We start from the raw sequence: 22,096 nt of genomic DNA, 5'->3' as shown, positions 1-22,096 counted from the left end.
AGAAAACTTAAATAAAGCGCCAGCGGACAATGGCTTTGTCTGCATTAGATCTGGAAAAATATGTAGGTCGCAACTGGATTTGCGTGTACTGTCTATGTGAAACACTACACACATCTTTAATCTTCGGAATCGAAGACATAGGTATTGCCAAATATGACACTATGAAAATATGGCTTCAGCTTGCTTCAACTGGCATAGAAAAGAGCCCCTGACAGCAGACGGCTTCTGAGCGAGATAGCTGAAGGTTAAATACAAAGGCCGAGGGATACACATTTCGAAACCAAAAAGAAATCTACAGCCGAGGACAGACTAAGACGGCGGAAAGACAACCTTAACACTTTCTCTCTGTAATTATTTACCACATTCTGGTGGAATCAACGCTGGTATCATCAGTTAGGAGAGAAAGAGTTAACCAACCATAGGCAGACACCTGTTATGTCTGCGTAGGGTGTGAAAAAATATGTAGGTCACAGCTGGGACTGTATAGCCAAGTGAAATACTGCACTACTCCTTAATCTTCGGGCTTAAACACAAGCCTTATTATCATTATTATGACATGATAGTATAATATGGCATTATATGGTAGGGCATTATAAGATATGACACTGTTAATAGCATTATAACATGATATAATGTGAAATTATGAATGACATGATATGATATGATGACATATTACATGATATTACGATATGACATGATATGCCATTATGATATGACATTATGAAATGGCATGATATGATATGGCATGATGACATACCATGGGGATATGATGACATCATTAATGGCATTATGACATGATATCATGATGAGACATTATGATATGGCATTATGACACATTGTTATGATATGACATACCATGATGATATGGGATTATGTCGTGACATTATGATGTGATATTATGTCATGACATTATGATGTGATATTATAGAATGACATTACAATGTGATATTATGATATGGCATGATGATATGATATGATGATATGATGACATCATAAATAGCATTGTGACATGATATTATATGTGACATTATAACATGATATTATGATGGCATGACATGATGAAATAACATTATGTCATAACATTATGATGTGATATTATGATATGGCATTATGCTGTCATTATGATATCACAAGATGGATGACATGCCATGATGATATGGGATTATGTCATCACATTATGATGTGACATTATATTTAAAGTTATAGTTAGTGCATTTGCAAGCATGCACCTACCAACCAGAGGTCAAGAGGTTTTAAGACATCTGGATGGTCTAATCATAGCCAGCGTTTCTGCAAGACAGAGTTGTCGAGCATCTAAGGGACACTGGTTCATGCCCTGGTCAGCACATTATCCTATTTCGTTCATTTCCTCTCATTGAAAATTTGATGCCACATTTCTATATGTGACATGACAAGTGCTATGAAGAGACAGTGTGTAATGTTATTACATAGCATTCTGATATCTCGGAGTGAATTGATGGCTTTGAGTTAAACAAATTTTGTAATAGTGAGAGTGAGATTGGGGGGGGGGGGGGGAGCATGCATGTGTGTGAGTGCATGAGTGAAAAAAAAAATTTTAAGAAAGTGTGTGAGAAAGATGCAGAACAGAAAAAAAAAAGAAAACAAAAAGTGTGTGTGTGAGAGAGAGAGAGAGAAGCAAAAAAAAAATAATATGTGAAAGAAAGAAGAGTTTCAGAAAGAAAAAAAAATAAAGAGAGAGTGACATTCAAACCAGAGTTTATTCATTCTTACCTGTTTGTCTAGTCTAGAGTACCAGCAGGTGAACCCTATTTAACCACAAAACTACCAATAGCCAAAAGTGTTGTTTTTTTTTTATTTATTTATTTTCCAAAAAACTAAATTGTAAGCTTGTTACAATCAGTGTTCACATCTGGTAATTCTAGTTCATGTTCTTTTTTTTTTTTTTTAAACAACTCAGGGTTCAAACCCTGGACCATCCTGACAACAGTCCGAAGCTCATAGCACATGACCAGGAATAAAAGCATTATTAGTTTATTAGTTTGAAAACGTACCATAACAAAAAAAATAAAATAAAACCTAAAACCAAAAATATTGTGGATACCTATTGTAATATTTATTGTGTTTAAAGAAGACATATTATCTTGTTCACAAATCTCCCAGCTTTTCAAAGCCATTTTTAAAAAAACACAGAACCAACATAGAAAAATACACAAATGCATAAATATAGGGAATACATAACTCCAGTTTGTGGGAAATAATTATCATAGTCTGGTTGATTTTATTTATTTTTTTTTTGTCCATCAAGACATGTTGATGCATCACAGATAAAAAAAAAAAAGTTAAAATTAGAACTTTGGCAAATCATCTTTAACAAAACATATTTATACAGAAACAAGATTTTGTAAAATAAAACAAACATTTAACAAAATTGTAAATTAAAAAAAGAAATATTGTCAATCATTTTTTTAATAACAATACATATGGATATATTCTTTTCTACACTTTCAGATTAATATGACAGATTGAAGACATCAAAAAGCCAAAAAATCAAAACTGTGCAAATATGGTTGACCAAAAGCTGTGCAAGTAATTTGAGCAGCCAAAACCAATCTTGATATTTTATTGCTATGAACTAAAAACAAAACAAAAACTAACAGCAACATAGAAACAGAAGTTATTTTCTTTAGTTAGCTCCCCTAAAATATTTCTCTATTTTTTTTTTTTAATTCTCAAAAAAAAAAAAAAAATGCACAGAAACACCTTGTGTTCTATTTCAATTTCATTTATTTAAAAAAAATAATTTTAAAATAAAGAAATTCAACAAAGAGGACTTGGTTTAAAGCTGTCTACATAAACTGATAGTGAACATTTTTATATTATTGTTAAAAAGTAGAAAAATACAATATTCTCTACTCCAAACTTTCAAAGAAAAACTCCTGCTTAAATGGAGAAAATGTTGGCAAGCTAAATTTTCGTTCCAAAGCAATTTTAGTTTTTTACATGTCAGATTTGTTTATTTTCCAATGTTCCCTCAGAAATGAAGACTATTAGGTCCAAATGAGGTTAATAGGTCCAACAAAGATTATTAGTCCATAAACTAATTTCATGATCAAATTGACACCAGTCCGAAGAGTATGTTGTAAATGATCCTTTTGTTGATGCTATAAGACAAGTACATTTGTGTAAGCCATGTGACTCTAACAATTTGTTGATCAACTTGACATCAACTTATGAAATAACAGCCCCAACAACCCCCAACCAACTTAGGGGAAAATTCTGACAATACAAAGTATAAAGTGTGAATTGTTTTATCAGGAAGAACCGGAGGGAAAAAAACAACTAGTTGTCATAATTTTCATGAAAAGATCAAAATGATTTAAGAAAAATTTTAAAAAATCATAAGAACAGAATACATGCTGCTTACAGAAAATTATTAGACAAACAGAGCAGACGTGACCTTGATCTCTGTGTGGATCTAGAGCAAATTTCATTTTCATTATATTAGAAGGTTGATTCATCTACAAACTACAAGAGTTAGTAAAGCTGAGGTTATTGACTTTTTTGTCAAAATTAAATCATAACAAGTTGACCTATCAGAGGCAATGTGTCAGTTTCAGGCCTCTAACTGTTCTGCCTCTGTTTCTGTAACTGACTAAAAAAAAAATAAGCTTAGTTTGTTTGTACCTTAAACTTAAGAAGAATTTTTTTAGCCAGCTATTTTCTTTTCAGCCAAGCAATGATGATAAAAGTGCAGTAACTCAAAATATGTTTTTCTTTTTAAAAAATAACAAATTACCTCTCCTGTTCATGTAGATATTTTTTTTTACCCAAAATATATTCTACCCACACAAAATATATAATGGCTAGTAGATAAATACAACATAGTTACACAAAAAAGCAACAGCATATAACTTTTATATGGTTCATAACTCAGTAGATCTACATTCTTTACAAGTGTAACAAAGCAGAAAGGTACATTGCTAATACTTATATTATTGAATTGTAAGGATACATTGTCCAATCATTACATTACACTACATACCATCCACCATTTAAAAAAAATGCATTTATGTAATGACAATAAACAAAAATAGTATTACATAAAATGAGCAGTGGACCATTTACATTATAAATTAGTTTTAATTAAAAATAGCAAAAAACAACAAAAAGAGAGGAGAGAGAGAAAAAAATGTAATCAACTTAAAAAGGCACTGTAAGTGCTCATTAAGGCAGTAAGGTCCACTCCACTTCTGCTTGATATAGATCACACGCAAAATAGTCACCTGTATAACTGATATAATAATATACTAAAAAAAGAGAGGGCATACATTGAATACAACAACTCTCCAATAACAGAGACACTCTCACTAAGCATTTCTTTTTCTGAGCACTGCTACGAGGGTGCACACACGCATCATGCAGACTTCATTATTTCATCCGATCTTCAACAATGACAATAAATTACATTTTGATTATGAATAATGCAAGAGACAAGATAAATATGCAGAATACATTTGGCTCAGGTGAAATGATGAGAGATGACAAAATAGCAAAATCTGAAAATGAGGAGATGAATGGGTTTTTTTTTATGGAAAATTGTTTCATAAATTCTTTGGTCTGAATAAAAGATATTGGCATGATACTGTCTGTCTGCTCATCTATTTGTTGAAATTTTCACAAAAAAATTAATATTATAGGACATTATATCTTTTGGGGGTGGGCTAATGAGGTTAACAGCACATTAGATACCTGCCGAGCATTCAGCTTGTTTCGAACATATGAAGTCCAGATATGAACAGCATATATGAACTTTTTTTAAATGTTAGTTTTCAATATAACATACACACATTGAAAACTTTAGAAGTGTTCATAATACAGGCTAATGCCCACCCCCCTCCTGTACATTTAAAAAAAAACATATACAAGCTTTCAGGGGCGCGGTGGATGAGTGGTTAAGAGCTTGGCTTCCAAACCTCGGGTCCTCGTGATTTTTTAGGCCACCCCTGGGCCTACCTTGACTTTAGTTGGGGAAAGTAAAGGCAGATGGTCGTTGTGCTGGCCATATGACACCCTGCTCATTTACTGTTGTCCAAAGAAACAGTTGAGCTTAACATCATCTGCCCTATATATTGGATGGTCTGAAAGGGGAACTTAACTTTATACAAGATTTAGGAATATTTCAATTCTAGAAATAAAAAAAAAGATCATTCCTTGAAGCAAAGTAAAGAATGAAAGTTTCCTGGGCCTATATTGTCAGTACTAATACTTAAATACAATTAATCAAATCTCTTCATACAGTCAAACTTATGAACTTACAATATGGATAGAAATAGAAAATGTTTTCATGAAATGAAACATTCCTGGGCCTATATTGTCAGTACTAATACAATTATTCAAATCTCTTCATATGGTCAATCTTATAAACTTACAATAAGGATAGAAAGTTTTTTCAAGAAACATAGTTGCTCATGCACAAGACGTCAAGAAAAGAGAAATCTTTATGGGGAAATTGTAAGGAAAAAAATTGTTTAGAACTGAAAAATAAAATATTTCACATTATAAAAAAAATGTGTGCACAGAACCCAAGCAAAATTGTGTTGCCACCCCAACAATGACATCTCGCTGTTAAGTGTCCCAACAATGACATCTCCCTGTTTAGTGTCCCAACAATGACATCTCCCTGTTAAGTCTCTTAGCAATGAGATCTTCCTGTCCAATTTTCCCAGCAATGGAATCTCCCTAATTCTAAGCAGTTAAAAAACATTTTTAAAAGAATTGCCATTGAAACATGTCTGTGGCATTTAACATCTGGAGATGTCTGCAACTTCTCATGTTACTTAATTAAGAAGTCTCTTCTAAAGTAATATCTATAATGGTCTATAAATTAAGAATTTCACTGAAACAATGCTTCACAAAAATTAGGTAATTAATTATTCCTTCTGGTATGACATACATTTATGACAAGTGAATGGAGAAATGTAAATTGATTCAACAAATCACTCCTTATGATCCAACAGATTCACTCTATACCTTAAACTTAGTGTGCATTATTCTGATTGGCAGCCAGTCAATATAAAATAAAAAAACAATGATATTCCTAGAAATATATTTTATATATGCATGACATTTCAAGCAAACAAATCAATGAAATATCATCAGGGAAACAAAATGGAATGTAAACAAAACTCGTAACCCACCAATGACCATAACAGTTGATAACAAATGAAGTCGCCAATCAAGCCTGGCAGCCTTACCATTCAGCTAGTACACACCAAGCAGGTTTCATCTAGTCATTCTAGTTTATGTACAACAATGTGTACACTGTATGTACACTACACAAGAGTGCAAGAGGGTGTAGATGTAGACAGACACTTAGAGGGAGGAGGGGGAGGGGGTACAAACAAAGTGCAAAGTCTTTGACCAGGTTCAATGGTGTGACTTTAGGTCAGCCAGCTAAGTGAGAAGAAGGTTGGGGCATCAGGTGAGATCCACACACTGACATCCCCATTCTGTAAGATGACAACAAAAGCACCAGCGAGATGAGAAAAAGGCCTTTTTTTTAAAAAAAAACACAAAATGATGAGATCTGGAATGTAATAACATTGGTTCCACACAGTTGCAGCACAGTTCAACTTGTACACGCTTTCAAAGATATATTGTTGGTTGATATCGGAAAGCCAGCCTTTAAAATGGAGGCAGTTTTCTGGGGATTTGTTTCATTTAGCTTATGTATTTTCACATGATTTTTATCATCTTTCCCCCTTTTTTTTTTTTTTTTTTTGATCTTTCTGTTACTAGTTGTTGTTTTTTTTCAATTCTCATCCAACCCTTATTTTATTAAAAAAAAAAAATCTGCATCAGCATGTTATATTTGTGCTATTTTGTTTATAATTTCATATAAAATTCCTGCTGAGAACTTTACTAAGACAATGAGTTTCTTTTGATGGGAGCTATTTTATCTATCAGGATATCTTTCCACAAAAGCTCTTACGTGGGGGATTCTAGCTTAAGCCTTTTCATTAGGGCAATAATGTACTGTGTATATCAGTAGCAAAAATTGTTGTGAGTGGAAAGGATCTGGAAAGTCATTATATATGTTTCTTGTTCTTTGTGACGCTCTCCATGTATTATGTACCGCCATCTCTCACTCTCAATGTACACAAAATAAATGCAGAAATATTAACAAAAGGCAGGGCAAAAGACACAAAACAAGTTTCAGACCTTATTCAACTGTTGCCTACCTTAAATCTTGAGCATAAGGTGGACAAAAAAAAAGATTCCAAACAACACCCTACACAGGAGAGAAGCTAATAACAGAATCCTATAAACAGTGATATAAAAAAAGCATGCAATGAAGCTTGATAGATCATACCAGCAAATCATTGTGGCAAGGCATTCAGATGGGAAATTGAAAAAAAAACAAAAAAAAAAAAAAAAAACTAGGAAGGGTTATTATACAGAGAATGTGACTTCTCAGATGATATGGGATCAACCCAAAAGAGCTCTAATAACCTGGTTTGCTGGAAAGGTAGTCATAACACAGGATTAAATCATGTCAATGTTTACAAAAGCACCCTTCAGTTAGGAATAATCACATCCAGTTAGGAATAATGAAATACATTTAAAATGCACATCCTATGAATCAAGTGGGACAACACAATGTTATTGGGTCATTTGTTACCCACCCTAAGGTTGTCTGCCCTTACCTACAGACAAAACAAAATGCTTTGTTTTCAAATATAAGGCAAAACAACAACAGAAGGAGGTTGTGGAAGGGAAGCAAGGCGTCTAGAGCAGCATGTGTGTGTATATATATTAGGGTTAATATGTGTGCAAGTTATATATACGTATGTATGTATACACATAAGGGCACAGACAGATTCATTATAATGGACAAAACATCGACTATATATGAAGGGAATATGGTTTCTTCATGGCCATAACCTTATTTAGTTGTTTTTTTTACTTAAAAGGCAAATTTTAACTGAAAAAAAAAGTTAATTACTGACAAAAAAAATTATACTTGAGTCTAGCCTTGTAAGGTTAAACTGACATATATTAACATTCAGTGAATTAAAATTATTCTCTCCAGCCCAGTTATGTCCTAGGGTAGATCAATGCTTATATCAGACTTTTCATATTTAAAATTAGAGTGCTTATTTATTTTCATATGAAAGAGTTTCTAAGTCAAGAAAAATTATAACAGAATTTCATTACAATTGCAGTGCAATGTCAAATACTGTTAACTTACTTTTCATGTTATGATAACATATAGATTCTAAAAACAAACTCTGCTACTATCAGCAATGGAAAGTAGGCATTAATATTTACCATCTCTTACAAAACTTTTAAGACTAAAATATCAGTAATGGTTCAGGGTGTCTTTACTCCCTGTGACTTTCTGACAGCTTTAAATGGAAATATTCTGCCAAGGACAGGTATAGGCTGCAAAATATTATTATAGCTTTTATATGGCACTACTTTCATGCTTATAGCATGCTGAGAGCGCTTTTGGTCCAATCTCTTTTGTGGACCAGTGGGGGGGAGGGGGTATCTAGGAGTTGGTTTTCTGTGCTGCCTTTAGGCGCTCAGTAAACACAACTCTGCCCGAGTCGGGTGTCGAACCTCGAGCCCCCTTCTAGGTAGCCAAGACAAGACAAGTTCAAGCGCACTTGGCCTCTCGACCACGCTTCCCACTGAGAAAAAAACAAACATAGTGAGACAATTGTTATGTCTGGGCTAGTTGTGGCAAAATATGTAGGTCACAGCTAGGACTGACAGCCGCATGAAATTGTAAGGAAGGATAAATAAACCACATACACAGTCTATCGTCTTGAATCTATAGAACAAAAACATCACAAGCATTAAAAAAAAGAACAAAAGGCAAGAACATTTCTTCTAGTGAGTATCACACTGACATTGTAAACATCTGAAGTCTTTGAAATAAATAACTTATAAATAAGAGCTTCCTCGGCACATCGTGTCTGCTGTGCCACTTCGAGGCTTTATGTACAACTTAAGAAGTGTTGACTTTTTTTTTGTTGTTAAACCAGGTAGATGGAAACTAAGCAAAAGTCTCTTGTTCCAATGAATCACTTGAATATGTTGAATGGCATGAGAGTCATGCATTGAGCCAGCAACTCAGCTTTGGCACAGTCTGACTGCATACTCAGGAAAGCTTTACACAAATGTCTAGAACAGAGCACACCCCCCTCATGCCTAGGATAAACGTGCAGCCAAGTACACATATACAAGTCTTTTAAAGTCCTATGTTTCAATGCAGGTCAAGAAGACGATGACCAAATTTTTCTTTTTTTTTTTTTTGCATAAACATAAATTCACATCATGCTGCGCCTCATTCTCACAGAGCAGAATGTTTAAATGTGTACAAGAGTTAGCGCTGAGACCCACTTGGGGCCTGTTATGTTCTTCTCTTGTGTCTGACATCTGCTCCCCCGGCGTGGCCCCGCCTCACATCTGACCCACCATGAGAACTTGATAAAGCTTCCTTCTCTTTGGCTTCTCTGGCTGCCTTACGCCTCTTGATCTGTTTTAAGTGTTCCTTCTCCATGTCTCTCTCAGTTATACCCAGACGAAGAGACTATAGAGGTAAAAAAAAGAAATTATGAGTGATACCCAGACGAAGAGACTATAGAGGTAAAAAAAAGAAATTATGAGTGATACCCAGACGAAGAGACTATAGAGGTAAAAAAAGAAATTATGAGTGATACCCAGACGAAGAGACTATAGAGGTAAAAAAAGAAATTATGAGTGATACCCAGACGAAGAGACTATAGAGGTAAAAAAAAAGAAATTATGAGTGATACCCAGACGAAGAGACTATAGAGGTAAAAAAAAAGAAATTATGATCACCTAGAACCAATGAACATCAAAAAATAAACATTGACTTATTATACTGCTTTCAAATAATTAACTTATGTCGCAAAGTTCACCTTTTCTACACTAGTAAAAACATACAATATTATGTTTGCTTACATTAGTAAACAAGTTTTGAACACATGATGAATAAACTAAACTCATGATAGACACAGTGGCGTAGCTAGTGTGGGGGAGGAGGGGGAGAATTTTAAAATCCCCCCCGGGCCCTTACTTGAGGGGGGCCCCAAATGAGTGTTTTTTACATTAAAAATTAAATATTACGCAAAATGCTGGGGCCCCCGAAGAGGTCAAGGGTGCAGGTGAATCAGTTTCTTGATGAAGAACAAAATAACTAGCCCACTTGACAAACCACAACATAAGATGTTACACCCATTACAGCTCAATAAGAATTAATCTATTTCTATTGCCCAGAATTCCTAAAAGTTTTTCACATCCATGACTCTTAACAAGTATACACTTTTTAAAAAATTAAATAAATAAAGCAACTAAAAATCTTTTTCAGTAGGTAATATCTGTTGACTTTCATTATATGTGTATGTTGTTCCTATTTAGAATTATGTCCCTAAGCCAAGGTGTTTATATGTGTGTATGTGTCATCTATGAAATGTCAGTGTGTTACTAGAAGTCATTCATGAACAAGACAAAAGGTGTTAGCATTGCTTAGTCATTATTTGTGTTTTTTAGTTTATTAAAAATAACATTCTCTTTTAAGGGCAATTTCAATCTCTATTTTAACAGCTGTTGTGGTAAAATGGATGTAGGGCTACTAATTTGCTACATTGCTATCCAAAAAAAAAGTATATGCAAAAAAGATTTGCAAAAAAGTTTAGTTGGTGAAAAAACTGACTTCTCTAAATATATACTCCTCGTCTTGGAACTCTGGCGGCAAATTTCTGAACCGCAACCTTTCCAGTGTGTCAAAAAAAGAGGGGCACTGTGACAACTTTTCTTGTCCCTCTTTCTGAACCGCAACCTCTCCAGTGTGTCAAAAAAAGAGGGGCACTGTGACAACTTTTCTTGTCCCTCCAATGCAGTCTTTAACAGCACTAAGCCCACTCGGAATAACACCTTCACACCTGAGGTGGAAACCAAAAAAATATATTTAAAATAAATGTCACACTGATTAGGCTCAAGAAAACAGCTGATTAGCATACAAAGTATTACAAAGGTTTTTTGCTCCTTAAACTATCCTTTCTTATGTCTATGTGTTTTTCTCTGCCTTGGTCGTCTATTGAAGAAAAAATGAGTTTCTTTTGTTTGTTCAAATCTGGTGGAGGTGCATCCTGGTATTTTTACTTCTGGATCTATATGAGTCCACCCAGCTCTAAATGATACCTGACATTAGTAGAGGAAAAGTAAAGACAGTCGACCATTGAGCTGGCCACATGACACCTTCATAAATTTTGGCCACAGAAACGGAAGATTTTTACATTTTCTGCCCTATATATTGCAAGGTCTATCAGGGGAACTTTCTTAAGTCTGGAACACTATAAGAACCCAAAGCAATAACTTAAAAATTAGTACACTCAACCTTATTTATTGTGCATATTACATAAATAACACAACATGACAAGTAGGGCACCACAGACCTTCACAAAGAAATTGATCCCACAAGCGTAAGACTACAGTCCAAGGCAGTGTCCGTGTAAACACACACATGAACCACTCTGTCATATACATAATTGGTTCAATGTTTTGATTTCTCTGGTTCAAAACAAACAAAAAAAAAGAATTAGGATCCAATCAAAATCGTCTTTTCATTGTAAGACTTTCTTCACCTCACGTTTTTAACTAAAGTCTCTGATGTTGCCTAATGTCCATAGGGTTGTTCCAAATCTATGACCTACTTTAAAATTAGTCACATGGTTATTGTCTTATAAATGACAATAATGGCAATGTCTTCCTAAGATAAATATTTTACTGCTGTCTATCTGTTGGATAGATTCAATGCTATTATAAAATTTGAATAATTCACTGCTATTATAATGTTTGAATGTTTTACTACTGATAATCTATTTAAATGTTTCACTGCTATTATAAAGTTTGAATGTTTCACTGCTATTATAAAGTTTAAATGTTCTACTGCTATTATTCGGGTTGAATGACTCATTGCTATTATAAAGTTTCAATGTTTCAATGCTATTAATCTGTTTGAATGTTCACTGCTTTTATAAAGTTTGAATTTTTTACTGCTGTTATGAATTGTTAACGTTTCATCAATACTATAAAGATTATCAGTTTGAATGTTTCACTGCAATTATAAAGTTAGAATTTTTCATCACTATAATAAAGTTTGAATGTTTCACTACTACAATAAAGTTTGAATGTTTCATCACTACAATAAAGTTTGAATGTTTCACTACTACAATAAAGTTTGAATGTTTCATCAATATTTTAAAAGTTTGAATGTTTCATCAATATTTTAAAAGTTTGAATGTTCCAACGCTATTATATGCACAAGATGTGTACATATGCACACGCTACTTTAAAAACATTTTTCATATGAAAAGTTGTGAAAAAGTTTCTTAAACACCTATCAAGGAGTTCAATTTCCAATCCCAGCCCTCACTGAATTGTGTTTGCTGGTTGCCTAAAGGCATAAAAAAAACAACTTCTCCCAGTAATCACTTTCCCCCACATGTTGACAAATGCGTACTGAGCATTCTGTAGCATGAAAGATGTTCGCTTTTAAAATTTAGAAACTATAAATGTATTTTTGTTTTTTTAGATTCATTTAGTTCTGTTTGTACGCCCACTAGATGAGAGTGACATAGTTGATTTTATTAAGTCACTGAAGTTTAATTGTTGCTTTAACCATTCTAGTTTAGGTATAGCGTTTAGTTAGTTATTCATAATTTAAGTTTACATTGATCAATTATTACATCACAATGTTACAACATATAGTTTTAGAGATCCAGAAGAAGAAAAATGGAACAAGCAAAATATTTCCTCTCCCCACTTTCCTGTGGAGTGGAACAAGAGAAGGCTGATTATGTTCTTCCCACCTTTATCATTCATCATTTAAAAGACCAATTGTAAGGAGAGCTGATCTGAAAGAAATAGTTCACAGTGAGGAAGAAACAAGAAAACTTACAATGAGCCCTTGATAAATAACCTAACTACTGAAATGGTGAGAACAAAGAAGAAGAAGTTTACCAAAAAAAAGGGAATGAAGAAAAAAACTGAAATGGTCCCATTAAGTTAAATTAGCCAGGTTTTACAACATCTAGAGATTTGTTTTTTTAAATTACCATATGTTTATATACAGTGGGAGATGATTTCTTCAGCAGTCCAAACAGCACATCTCCATCTAGTTGCACTGCTTCCTGGAAAACAAAACAAAAACTAATAGCTTCTTCTAGCTCTTAACAGCTTTAGAACATCATTGATAATAAACAAAATTATTAACTATCTATATCTTTATAATAGAGGAATAAGAAGATGTAAAAAAAAAGTGTAAAAAAGAAAAAAAAGAGAGAGAGAGCAATACTGTGATGCCCCACAAAAAACTTAACTGTTGTTGTGTTATTCACAGCTAAGACTGCAAAACATAATTTGAGCTGAACTAAAATACTGATGAAAGACAGCATTAATTACTTACCAGTCCTAAACTGTAGTAGCCTATCAAGTATTTATCACAAATGGCTACCAAGCACCAAAATGCCTGCTCTACCGGCATGTGCATCAACAGTAATGCTGCTATAGGGGCCTGCGCTTGACAATAACCTTCCACAGGTCGATGAATGGAGTAGGCCTTTAAAACTTCAAACAAGGACTCTTGCCTAGGAATAGAAAATTTAACAAAGTAAGGTCAATCTGTCGATAATGCACTTTAAAGAAAAAAAATGAATTTATAATTTTTTTTTGTAAGTAGTCCACAAACAACTTTTTAAAGAAATTTGAAAGATGATTGAGTGATAAGAATAAAATAAAACAGTTTTGCAATTCTCTTCTAGTAATCAAGCATATACCTGAGATATATACAATATTAGTAAGATAATCTCTGCAGGTTAAACCTAGACTTCATAAAATTAAATTATGTACAGCAAGTAATGACCAAAAGAGCATAGGGTGCTTTAAAAAAAATCTCTGGTTACTGGTCATATCAGTGGATCTCAAGAGGTAGATCAGGAAATAAGATGTTCCCAAAAAATTCTAAGCATCCCATACAAGCCTAACAAGTAAATGGTATCCCACAGCATGCAAATGTATTTAACCTTTATGATCATTAGCCCAACAATAGTTTTTAGTTCCCCTTTCAGATCTAGCAATGTATAGGTCTGATGATGTAAAGGTAATCTGTTTCTGTGGCTCACTGTCAACAAGTTTGATGTGGCAAGCACAATGACCAACAGCCTTTACTTTTCCAGACTAATGTCAGATACACATTTAAGTTGGGTGGACTCAAGAGGCACCATAAGGATCCCAAAATTAGAAATTCGAGTATTCATCAGGACTTGAACCCAAAACAACTCAGTTCAGAAGCCTAGCAATTTACCACTCAGCCACCGAGCCTCTGCACAACAATATCAAAGCCAAAAAGGTATGGGAATGGTAACAAAATTTGAGTCTTTGGAAAACAAGCACACATGGCCCAGTGCCACAAGGAAGGAAGTCAAGTAAATAAGACTAAAGAGAAGTTGGGAAGACAACATCAGGGAATGATCCAGAAAAATGGTGCCCCAATGACTCTCCTACTGGGTTACACAATAGACAAGAACAAAATGTCCTTTAACATCTAGTATTTCAAGAGTTTAACACAAGTGTGCCATTACAAGAGACAAAAAAAAAATCCTTAAGCAAGTGACACTAAACAATTAGGTGGTCTTAATGTTCACAATGAAACTATTAATAAACTTGCAGTTTGTATCAACAGCCAATTGACAAGATATAAGAAACACATTAATTAAAGAAAATTATTAAAATTCTAATGTATTATTAATATAAAAATGTTTTTTTTTTAATGATCTATAAACATTTTTTTTAACAAAGAAAAAAAAAGCAGCAAGCTAGAAATAGATGAAATGAACAATTGTCACATGGTGTAAGCCTTGAGGCTGCCAAAAAAATGTAAACAGAAATATTTTTTTATACACTGGTTTCTGGTAGTTTTCAGAAGAGTATATAATATAGATAAGATAATTCATTTCTGGTAGCTGAAATTTCAATAACTTTTGACTACTGAGTTGGGAAACCTATAAATAGATGAGACAAACTTGTATCTGGGCTCTAATCTGTTCATTCAGTCTATAGGTTTGAAGCTTCATGTTATGTCTACCGATGTGAATTTATAGTTGAACTGAAATTATATTATGTGTTATTGCATGAAGTAAAGGGTGTGGTTCTCTTCTTGTCTTATGATTTCAACTTGGGAAATAAAATTATTCTATTTAAAAAAGGAGGGGTTCTGTTGTTTCTTCACTAATGCTATAGTCCTCCTGCATACCACTGGACATTTGGTCATCACTTCTGACAAGTATTTACCACTCAAAATAATTGTTACACAATGCAACTTCAACAGAATCTATAAACATCAAACGTTTCTTACCCAACACCTCCTTTGGATAGAAACATTTCATGCAATGGGAACTGACGGTCCAAGTCCTTGTTGATATCATCAATACACTTTGGGTCTCCTTGGCGTTTCAAGTAATCCTAGATAGAAGTTTAAATATACCTTTAAAAGTTGGTTAGAACATTGAACATTTTAAAATGTTGACAATACTAGAATTTATCAACTAATTGTACTCAGGAATGTCAAATCAATTTAAGCCCTGAATTTGTAAAATGTATTCCATTATTTCAAGAAAGCAAAAAAATGATTTTAAAAAATTTAAACCAACTACTCTCGGTTTCTTGAAGTCATAGATATGTATTTGGAAATAAATTCTCAGAGACTTCAACCAGGGCATTTATACCAAAATAAAAATCTACATCTTCGAGCTTTTTAAAAAAAAATATAAAACAGCAAGAAAAAAAAAAAATTAAGCATTTGTTACAATTCTGATGAGATCAAAAAAATTGTTTTGCAAAAGTAATGTGTGCACAAAGCAACTTTTTAAATGACCAAACATTTGGCCATATCATTATCATGAGGTGAGTTACTCACTTCAAAGACTCCTTTGTTCTGCTCCATGGTAAAGTTGCTACCACAGAGGTGCTGCCAAGCCCTAGCTCTTAATGAAGGCGGGATACCTTTTCTACACCTCTCTTTAACCTAAACATGAACAGAATGTCATCAAATTGCATTACTGTGTGAGAATTAGAACAGATTTATGTCTGTGTGATAAAACAATAAGAAAATATATGAAACAGTATACAACCCCAATTTTGTGGACACACATTCTCTTGTGCTGAGATATGTGCAAATTTGTAATTTGTTTTCATTGGAATAAAAAGTTTTATTTGTATAAAAAAGAACTTTAACTTTTCTAAAAAGACTACAAAGTTTGGGAAAAAAATAATCAGGTTGTGAAACCAGGCTCTATTGTTTACCCCAACCCCCTTTCTACTCCTGTTTCTACATTTATTGTAGCGTTGAGCTTTGAAAATGTGTTCAATGATAGAAATGAAATTGTCGACACAGTACTATATTCTTAAGGGACAACAACAACTGTGGGACAATACAAAATCTGCCAACCTATGCAATAACTTGTTGGCCAGGCAGCATGCCATCCAAACTGTTGCGCCTCTCAACCTTATAAAAAGTGCTCACACCATACCATAGCTTGAATGAATTCAACAAATATGCCTCAGCAAAATCTTGGAAGACAAACGACAACAGCTCCATGATAAGTAAGTCAAGTATTCGCAAAGTGTTTGACTTCTGTCCATTGGTGCTAGAACCACAAACATTACAAGAACCTTGTTTGTTCCTTGTTCTGTCAGACTGTATTAGCGTTACACATTGACTAAGGAACATGAAAAGATCAAGATGTCTGAGTGTAGTCACTCAATGAAATACTCTGTGTATTGTGTCTTTTCTCTTTTAATGAATAATGAGGTGTCTTTTTTTTTTAAAAGGGAGTCCTTGAAATCACAACAAGGGTCATTCTTAGCCTCAATATCAGCTGTCAGATTTAATTTCACAACTTCTTCTTGCTTGTTCTTATTAGAGAGCTGGAGGGTTCAGATAGCCCGTTTTATAGTAGATGAAACCTGAACTATTGGCCATAATAGTACAGTCCACAGCAGCCCTATCAAAACTTAAAATAATATGGAAAGTCAAGGGCTTAGCCCTCTGCACCAAAATCAGACTGATGCGCTCCCTGGCCACATTTTTATATGCTTGTGAGTCTTGGACACTGACTGCAGAGCTAGAGAGGAGGATCCTAGCAATGGAATTGAGATGCTACAGAAGGATCCTAGGTATCACATTCAAAGACCGCATCACAAACCAAGAGATTAGAGACAGGGTTACTGCAGCGATCGGACCCCATGATGACCTGCTAACTATTGTAAAAAATGCAAGCTTAAAATCTATGGCCATATTACAAGATCTGCGGGGCTCGCAAAGACCTTCCTTCAGGGAACAGTACCAGGGAAAAGAAGAAGAGGCAGACAGAGAAAGCGATGGGAGAACAACATAAGGGAATGGACGGGTTTACAATTGAAAGAGGTTTTAAACAATCAAAAGAGAGGGAGGAATGTAGAAAGACGGTCAACAAGTCTTACTTGGTGACCCAACGGTCCAATAGACTAGGGGATAAGTAAAGGTAAATATGAGATGAACTGTGAAGTGGTTGCCCAAATTTGGAAGTTCTCAATGCAGATGGTTTTCTAAAGAAAATGAATTAAATTTTGGCCAAAACATCGATGAAAACTGGCATTCAGAATAAGAAACAACAACAGTTAGATGAAGATAGGGTCAGAGAAAAACAAAAAAAAATTCCTATTTAAGAGAATCTTAACTATGTGATGGTGGATGGTTTTAGTCTAAAAGTAAAGATATGTCGTTGGATGCTCACTTTTTTGAATCGTTTAGACATCCATTTGTCCCAGTTTATGAACATGTCCAGCCACTTTGTTTCTCGTTTTCGTAGCGTCTCTTGGGGTAACCTTCTCTCCCTGACAGACAAGGAAGAAAAAAAATAATTAGAATTAGTATTTCAAACCATAAAGAAGCAAAATATTAAAACAATCCTTTAAAAAAAAAAAAAAGCTTATCTAAGGGAAAGTATTTTGCACTTACAACTATATCTATCAATAATGTAGAAGTTGTTTCCCTTATTCAATATTTAACAAAATAATTAGTTACCAATAATAGATTGTCCAATTGGTTAATTTTTTAAAACTGATTCATGTTTTGTTAGGTGAAGTGTCAACTTGATCTAAGAATGGGTGTGAGAGTGAGAGAAATAAGATGTTCAATTATCTAATGGAGCCGAAACCCTACATATTTAGCTGTATCTGTGAATACCAAAGGATTAATTTCCCATTTTGGTATAAAACAAAGTAATTGGCCATTTTTTTAATTTTTTTTTTAGCGATTCATGTCTTGTCTATGCCAAAGAATAATTGTGCAAGGTTTCAACTTGATCCAAGAATGGGTGTCCAATCTTTTTACCAGGCAGATAGACAGAGCGAGTTGATATAAACTTTGCAAAAAGAGAAAATCACCCCCACAATAGATTTGCTCACCCTACAGCAGCCCACAGCCCTTATTTATACACCCATTTAAACATCTGCTCATTATGCACACCGAATCAGCAGAGGATCCATTCCCTTGGTATCAATGAATTTGTGTTGATGCTGCCTATAGCAAGAGATGAATGTGGCCCTCTGGCTAAAGTTATAATTAGTTATTCTATTAGTGTTATCAGTATTTATGACCAACATATAATATTTTGTCTCGGAAGTAGGAAACGACACATTTTCCGGAAGCTAAAAGTAGGGACAGGTAAAATTTGCCCTTGTGGAGCATCACCAGAGAATGTGGACCATGTTCTTCAAAGCTATATATTCTATCAAGAGGAAAGAAAAAAAAAAAGAAAAACACTACCTAAATCCCCCATTGAAAAGAAAAACTATATGGAGAGATGCTAGACATGGAAACCACTGCATAGTTCATCGCAGATATATGAATACTGTCTGAACCCTCCAAGAACAAAAAAGAAAATAAGTATTTACTTAGCTTTTGAGAGTTATATTTTTTATGAACTTAATCACACAGTAAGTAAATAAGTGCTTTGTGAGCATTGTCAATAAACACAATTAATTATTACTGCTTGAATTCCAGTGTATGAAATGAAGAGACTGATCCAAACATTTTCCTTAAAGTTTCTATTTTTAGTGAAATTCTAAAATCGAAATGTCTGACAAGAGCCTGCTGGTATCAAGAAAAGGAATGAAAGGTACGATTTGCATTTTTTTCAAAATCAATCTCACAGAAAAAGTGAATGTATAATCAGTATACCAAGAAAAGATAACCCTTGTTTTGTTTGTAAACTTTTTTTTTTTAAATGTAACTTACGCATCAGGATCTGTGTATTGGTTGCCTCCCAAAAATCCATATCTGTCAGTGGCTGGCGCTCCAGAGTCTCCCAAGCTCCCATTGGCATCGCTGTACTTTCTAGGAGACCTGTTAGGGCTAATGGACTCTTTGACTGGAGAGCCAGGATCACCGTTAGAGCTGGGAGGATATGCCATGGCCATGAGAACAAAAGTTGTTCGTTTGTGTTTGTAGGTTTATCAACTCAGCATTTCAAAATAAATCATTCTCTTCTCCTTTAGATGTGAAGAAACTATTGAAAAGAAATCAAGATAAATATAATAATAACATTAAAGTCTGAAAGCTTTTTTTTTTTTTGGATGTCTAAAATGTCATTTGCATATAATTACATTCAAAGTCTACAAAGAGCAGTCTTAGTTTTTGGTTTCACCTCGGATGGTATCAGATACTACTACTTTAGTCTGTGTCAACCACTGAAGAACTTACTGCTGTTTATAGTCATTGGACTGGAGAAAAGAAGCCTATTAGGAGGCATCTGATTTTTTTTGGTGGTTAAAAGTAACTTTATAGAGATTTTGGTGTTGGTCAGAACAACAATTTTAGGAATATAAGGAACTAAATAGGGTCTATAATTTAAAAATCAATAGGTCTGGATCAAGAACTGGTATCTTCACTAAGGACGAAACAAGCACCGTGACGCTGACTTATAGTAGATCTCTAGACCTATCACTTAGACCAATGATGGGTGAACTACAGCCAAATGTTTTGTAATAGTAATTAAAATTAAATAATAATTAAATTAGCAATTTAACTCAAAGATTGGAGCAATATTGGGGATTTATTTTTATGATTCATGTGTCCACTGTTGCATCTGCTGAGTTAAAATTCGCACAAGTGCAGTTACTGTGTATACTGTATACATGTTTATTGTTATTTAAACAAAACAGTCCCTTTCTTCCATGAGAAAAATTGGTCTGCAAAATGTGAAACATTTAAAGATTTGGAATGACTTTCAGAATTAGTATTTTTACAGATTTATTTGGGCCCAAATTTAAAGGTTTCAAACAAGAAATTTAGTCTATTTGCCAATCAGTTAACTAAAAATGCCTTTGCATATCATAAGTTTAAAATTCACTGACTATAATGAAGGAAGACAGCTTAAGAATTATGAAGATAACTTGATGGAGAATTTGAAAGAAGATTTCATGCTGTTAAAAAAGGAACTATAGTTTCATTATGCCCTTTAATATGAATAGTAAAGTAGTAAAATCAGACTTGCAGATTGTATTAATTGAGCTTCAGCCTAATTATCATCTCAAATAATTACTTTTTAAATGTTCCAAAATGATTTACAGCTCTAAAGGAGCGTGTTGAAATCCAGTTTCCAAAATTAACATCTCATGCTTAGAGAATTTCTGTGATGTTTGCCTCTTTATATATATGTCTGTGATCTGCTTGCATCCAAAAATGAAACTTAGAAAAAGATGTGCCCGAAATAGATTGATAACATTAACACCTCAGTTGACTAACCAACTTATGACAAACTATTATCAAAACACTCACAACAGTTTGATTTGATAACATTAAATCTGATGCTAAATGTTTATATTTTGCCAATTGAAAATATTATGGTCCAACAAAAGTTTTTCTTTAAGTTTTTGGCCCATTTCTATAAAAGTTTGCCCATCACTGAGTTAGTGACACTGATCCATTCTAATCTATATCAATCAGATCTAATGATAATCCATCTATCCATGATATCCAAACCACACTCATACGTCTAACCAGGCAAGCCACACATGATGGAGATCCATCTATCCAACATGCACACTGTCACAAGTATCCATCCAGGTCACAATGTCAGTCAGAGTCAGTCAGACTATCAATACTGACAATAGTTAGACACAATGTGACAATAGTATCATAAATATCACTCTACACTCCACATTATTGACATTTCAACATTATAAAAATACAAAAACAAACTTTAAATTTAAAATATTAAAAAATTAAATAGAACTTCTATATCTTTTCTATCTTAGTATCTAGAATCTAGATTATCTAATCTATATTTAGATGAGTAGATCTTCTAAAAGAGGCATCACAATAAGTCAATAAGTTGTAAGACAATCATGATTTAATAATGATAATCATAATCATGATAATGCAATTAATGGAGATAATGTAGCATAAAAATAAATGCCATCATTCATAACGTCATTGTCAAATGATAATAAATTTTGTTTAGTACTGTAGTCTGTACTGTAAGTAACTGTACCAGTCCACAACTGCAGGACTTACCTTACTGTCCTTAGTGAGTTAGTCCTTACCACCAGTACTGGCAGTACCGAGGACCAGGTCTACCTGACTCAGTGACTCTGACTGTGTAACATTTCAGATCTAAATACCAATAGATCTATATTCCTCGTGGTATTCGCAGACACCTTTTAAAATCCATGAGTAGAATCTAGATCTAGATCCTATCGCCAATGTGAATGTCAATAATAAACTTGCTCTAAGTTATAAGCTTAGGTTTTAAAAATCATAACATAACCCCATTTCCTCAATCCGGATCTTTTCAATTGAACCGGAAATCGGAACTGGCTGTAGCCCACCTTTCACTTACCTATATAGATTCTGGAGTCTCAATGTTGCCTTTACCATGTTCAGTGATTTCACTTTTGATAACCCGGCGGTTACGGGACCGAAAAAAAAAAGGGGGGGGGTCGTATTACCGAGGACATTGGATTACCGAAAGGTTAG

The 22,096-nt window shown here is 33.9% G+C and overlaps 1 protein-coding gene across 2 annotated transcripts; it reads right to left on the bottom strand.

Moving 5' to 3' along the window:
• Positions 1 to 2,071: 2,071 nt before the first annotated feature.
• LOC106052966 (TBC1 domain family member 10A-like) lies at positions 2,072 to 21,920 on the bottom strand. Of its 2 annotated transcripts, none has more exons than XM_056006090.1 (11): positions 21,635 to 21,920; positions 19,355 to 19,625; positions 17,850 to 17,949; positions 15,992 to 16,099; positions 15,431 to 15,537; positions 13,484 to 13,664; positions 13,134 to 13,208; positions 11,472 to 11,586; positions 10,856 to 10,958; positions 10,730 to 10,787; positions 2,072 to 9,583 (listed from the first exon to the last, which is right to left on the bottom strand). In XM_056006090.1, the coding sequence occupies exons 2-11, from the start codon at positions 19,534 to 19,536 to the stop codon at positions 9,404 to 9,406; spliced, it is 1,209 nt and encodes a 402-aa protein (XP_055862065.1). In that variant the 5' UTR covers positions 19,537 to 19,625; positions 21,635 to 21,920; the 3' UTR covers positions 2,072 to 9,403. The 2 variants fall into 2 exon arrangements, with proteins under 2 accessions (XP_055862065.1, XP_055862066.1); XM_056006091.1 differs by lacking the exon at positions 2,072 to 9,583 and adding an exon at positions 9,682 to 9,822.
• Positions 21,921 to 22,096: the final 176 nt, after the last annotated feature.

This window comes from Biomphalaria glabrata, chromosome 12 (genome assembly GCF_947242115.1).
Source record: "Biomphalaria glabrata chromosome 12, xgBioGlab47.1, whole genome shotgun sequence".
Lineage (NCBI taxonomy): Eukaryota > Metazoa > Mollusca > Gastropoda > Planorbidae > Biomphalaria > Biomphalaria glabrata.
Note: the sequence above shows the minus strand (reverse complement) of the source record. Positions and strands in the feature narration are given on the sequence as shown.

Coding starts and splice junctions, on each gene's coding strand:
- LOC106052966 (XM_056006090.1), bottom strand. CDS start 19,536: ATGGCCATGGCATATCCTCCCAGCTCTAACGGTGATCCTGGCTCTCCA. Junction 16,100..17,849: donor TGTCTAAACGATTCAAAAAA/GTGAGCATCCAA, acceptor GTTCATGTTTAG/GTTAAAGAGAGGTGTAGAAA. Junction 9,584..10,729: donor AGGAGTATATATTTAGAGAA/GTCAGTTTTTTC, acceptor TTACCTCTATAG/TCTCTTCGTCTGGGTATAAC.